Source organism: Euprymna scolopes, chromosome 46 (assembly GCF_053919585.1).
Source record: "Euprymna scolopes isolate OS-2025 chromosome 46, ASM5391958v1, whole genome shotgun sequence".
Taxonomy (NCBI): domain Eukaryota; kingdom Metazoa; phylum Mollusca; class Cephalopoda; order Sepiida; family Sepiolidae; genus Euprymna; species Euprymna scolopes.
In genome coordinates this window covers 149761944-149767038 of record NC_136527.1, presented here as the reverse complement: position 1 = coordinate 149767038, position 5095 = coordinate 149761944, and the positions used below count along the sequence as shown (strand labels likewise).

Sequence of the window (5095 nt, the reverse complement as noted above, 5' to 3'; positions counted from 1 at the left end):
TGTTTTTATGTTCTTTTTCTTTCTTTTCATGGTGTTCTTTTTGTTTTTATGTTCTTTTTCTTTCTTTTCATGGTGTTCTTTTTGTTTTTATGTTCTTTTTCTTTCTTTTCATTGTGTTATTTTTTGTTTTTATGTTCTTTTTCTTTCTTTTCATGGTGTTCTTTTTGTTTTTATGTTCTTTTTCTTTCTTTTCATGGTGTTCTTTTTGTTTTTATGTTCTTTTTCTTTCTTTTCATGATTTTCGTGCAAGCAAAAATTATTCTCCAGAACAAGAATATCCTCACACTTCTCAAGTTTGTTGCTTTTCCCTAGTGTGTTCTCATGTGTGCCTGTAACAAAATTTCTGAACAAGAATATCCACACATTTCAAAAGTATCTGGCATTTCCTCATATCCCTCACTAACTTTGATTTGTCAAAACAAGAATTTCCCCATACTTGAAGAATGTTAGTTTTTCTTAGTGTGAATTTTTATGTCTCACTAACGCTGATTTTCGACAACAAGAATATCCACACACTTCACAAGTATGTGGCTTTTCCCCAGTGTGAGTTCTAATATGGATTACCAACTTTGATTTTTCAGAACAAGAATATCCACACACTTCACAAGAATGTGGCTTTTCGCCAGTGTGAGTTCTTATATGTCTCACTAATGATGATTTAATAGAACAAGAAAATCCACACACTTTACAAGTATGTGGCTTTTCACCAGTGTGTATTCTCACATGTGTAACTAAATGTGATTTTTGAGCGAAAGAACATCTACACACTTCACAAGTATGTGGCTTTTCTTTAATGTGCGTTCTCATATGTGCCAGTAAAAATATTTTTTTCGAACAAGAATACTCACACACTTCACAAGTATGTGGCTGCTCACCAGTGTGCGTTTTCATATGTCTCACTAACGTTGACATTTTAGAACAAGAATATTCACAAACTTTACAAGTATGTGGCTTTTCCCCAGTGTGCGTTCTCATATGTGTGACTAACGTTGACATTTCAGAACAAGAATATCCACACACTTCACAAGAATGCGGCTTTTCGCCAGTGTGAGTTCTTATATGTCTTACTAAAGATGATTTCTGAGAACAAGAAAATCCACACACTTTACAAGTATGTGGCTTTTCCCCAGTGTGCGTTCTCATATGGCTCACTAACTTTGATTTTTCAGAAGAAGAATATCCACACACTTCACAAGAATGTGGCTTTTTCCTTTTGTGAGTTTTTATATGATTTACGAAAGATGATTTTCCATAACAAGAATATCCACACTCTTTACAAGTATGTGGCTTTTCCCTGGTGTGAGTTCTCATATGTCTCACTAAAGATGATTTTACAGAACAAGAATATCCACACACTTTACAAGTATGTGGCTTTTCCTTAGTGTGTGTTCTCATATGGCTCACTAACTTTGACTTTTCAGAACAAGAATATTCACACACTTCACAAGAATATGGCTTTTCGCCAGTGTGGATCCTCATATGTCTCACTAAGGATGATTTTGCACAACAAGAATATCCACATACTTTACAAATATGTGGCTTTTCTCCAGTGTGAGTTCTCATATGGATCACTAAATTTGATTTTTCAGAACAAGAATAATCACACACTTCACAAGAATGTGGTTTTTCGCCAGTGTGAGTTCTTATATGTCTTACTAAAGATGATTTCTGAGAACAAGAAAATCCACATACTTTACAATAATGTGGCTTTTCCTCAGTGTGAGTTTTCATATGTTTCATTAAAGATGTTTTAGAACAAGAATATCCACACACTCTACAAGAATGTGGCATTTTACCAGTGTGAGTTCTCATATGTCTTACTAACATTGAATTTTTAGAACAAGAATATTATCACAATTTACCAGGATGTGGCTTTCTCCAAGTGTTAATCCTGTTTAACTGAATCGGATATTTAGAACAAGAATATCAACACACTTTACAATAATGTATTTTCTCCAGTGTGAGTATTTATGTGTTTTCCTCAATCGTATTTTGCAAAACAATTATATCTACACAATTAGCATGAATGTACCATTTTTCTTGTGTGACTTCTCATGTCTCAATAACATCTACACACATTACAGGAGCATTTATGATTTTTTTTTTCAATTTTCTGCTATATTTTTTTCCTCAGTCGTAAAGTGTGAATAATAAGCTTTAAAACAAGACTATAAACAAACTTTACAAAAATGTGGTTCTTCTCCAGTGTGAGTATTTATTTTTTCGATCAGCAATACCTGTAAAAAATAATAAAATTCAATATTGTTAATATCTGCATTTACATATTAGCATTGTTTGTTTATCATTGTCAGTATTATAACAAGCCATAGAAAACTCGTACGAAAAATATTGAATTACACTAAGAATCTCTACATTAATCTATCATAAAAGTTATAGAAAACTCGTAAGAAAAAATATTGCATTAAACAAACAATCTATACATTGATATATTATAAAAACTTATAGAAGGTACATAAGAAACAATATTGGATTAAACTTACAATCTTTTCATTAATCTATTATAAAAACTTATAGAAGGCACATAAGAAACAATATTGGATTAAACTTACAATCTTTTCATTAATCTATTATAAAAACTTATAGAAGACACATAAGAAACAATATTGGATTAAACTTACAATCTTTGCATTAATCTATTATAAAAACTTATAGAAGACCCATAAGAAACAATATTGGATTAAACTTACAATCTTTTCATTAATCTATTATAAAAACTTATAGAAGACACATAAGAAACAATATTGGATTAAACTTACAATCTTTTCATTAATCTATTATAAAAACTTATAGAAGACACATAAGAAACAATATTGGATTAAACTTACAATCTTTTCATTAATCTATTATAAAAACTTATAGAAGACACATAAGAAACAATATTGGACTAAACTTACAATCTTTTCATTAATCTATTATAAAAACTTATAGAAGACACATAAGAAACAATATTGGATTAAACTTACAATCTTTTCATTAATCTATTATAAAAACTTATAGAAGACACATAAGAAACAATATTGGATTAAACTTACAATCTTTTCATTAATCTATTATAAAAACTTATAGAAGACACATAAGAAACAATATTGGATTAAACTTACAATCTTTTCATTAATCTATTATAAAAACTTATAGAAGGCACATAAGAAACAATATTGGATTAAACTTACAATCTTTGCATTAATCTATTATAAAAAGTTATAGAAGACACGTCAGAAACAATATTGGATTAAACTTACAATCTTTTCATTAATCTATTATAAAAACTTATAGAAGACACATAAGAAACAATATTGGATTAAACTTACAATCTTTTCATTAATCTATTATAAAAACTTATAGAAGACACGTCAGAAACAATATTGGATTAAACTTACAATCTTTTCATTAATCTATTATAAAAACTTATAGAAGGCACATAAGAAACAATATTGGATTAAACTTACAATCTTTTCATTAATCTATTATAAAAACTTATAGAAGACACATAAGAAACAATATTGGATTAAACTTACAATCTTTTCATTAATCTATTATAAAAACTTATAGAAGACACATAAGAAACAATATTGGATTAAACTTACAATCTTTTCATTAATCTATTATAAAAACTTATAGAAGACACATAAGAAACAATATTGGATTAAACTTACAATCTTTTCATTAATCTATTATAAAAACTTATAGAAGACACATAAGAAACAATATTGGATTAAACTTACAATCTTTTCATTAATCTATTATAAAAACTTATAGAAGACACATAAGAAACAATATTGGATTAAACTTACAATCTTTTCATTAATCTATTATAAAAACTTATAGAAGACACATAAGAAACAATATTGGATTAAACTTACAATCTTTTCATTAATCTATTATAAAAACTTATAGAAGACACATAAGAAACAATATTGGATTAAACTTACAATCTTTTCATTAATCTATTATAAAAAGTTATAGAAGACACATAAGAAACAATATTGGATTAAACTTACAATCTTTTCATTAATCTATTATAAAAACTTATAGAAGGCACATAAGAAACAATATTGGATTAAACTTACAATCTTTTCATTAATCTATTATAAAAACTTATAGAAGACACATAAGAAACAATATTGGATTAAACTTACAATCTTTTCATTAATCTATTATAAAAACTTATAGAAGGCACATAAGAAACAATATTGGATTAAACTTACAATCTTTTCATTAATCTATTATAAAAACTTATAGAAGACACATAAGAAACAATATTGGATTAAACTTACAATCTTTTCATTAATCTATTATAAAAACTTATAGAAGACACATAAGAAACAATATTGGATTAAACTTACAATCTTTTCATTAATCTATTATAAAACGTTATAGAAGACACATAAGAAACAATATTGGATTAAACTTACAATCTTTGCATTAATCTATTATAAAAACTTATAGAAGACACATAAGAAACAATATTGGATTAAACTTACAATCTTTTCATTAATCTATTATAAAAACTTATAGAAGACACATAAGAAACAATATTGGACTAAACTTACAATCTTTTCATTAATCTATTATAAAAACTTATAGAAGACACATAAGAAACAATATTGGATTAAACTTACAATCTTTTCATTAATCTATTATAAAAAGTTATAGAAGACACATAAGAAACAATATTGGATTAAACTTACAATCTTTTCATTAATCTATTATAAAAACTTATAGAAGACACATAAGAAACAATATTGGATTAAACTTACAATCTTTTCATTAATCTATTATAAAAACTTATAGAAGGCACATAAGAAACAATATTGGATTAAACTTACAATCTTTGCATTAATCTATTATAAAAAGTTATAGAAGACACGTCAGAAACAATATTGGATTAAACTTACAATCTTTTCATTAATCTATTATAAAAACTTATAGAAGACACATAAGAAACAATATTGGATTAAACTTACAATCTTTTCATTAATCTATTATAAAAACTTATAGAAGACACGTCAGAAACAATATTGGATTAAACTTACAATCTTTTCATTAATCTATTATAAAAACTTATAGAAGGCAC

General features: G+C 26.5%; 1 protein-coding gene across 1 annotated transcript; it reads right to left on the bottom strand.

The window, feature by feature from the left end:
* Positions 1-324: 324 nt before the first annotated feature.
* LOC145271142 (uncharacterized) lies at positions 325-1975 on the bottom strand. The gene has a single exon (XM_080126679.1). The coding sequence runs from the start codon at positions 1825-1827 to the stop codon at positions 457-459; it is 1371 nt and encodes a 456-aa protein (XP_079982805.1). The 5' UTR covers positions 1828-1975; the 3' UTR covers positions 325-456.
* Between the last annotated feature and the right edge of the window lie 3120 nt (positions 1976-5095).

Coding starts and splice junctions, on each gene's coding strand:
- LOC145271142 (XM_080126679.1), bottom strand. CDS start 1,827: ATGTTAGTAAGACATATGAGAACTCACACTGGTAAAATGCCACATTCT.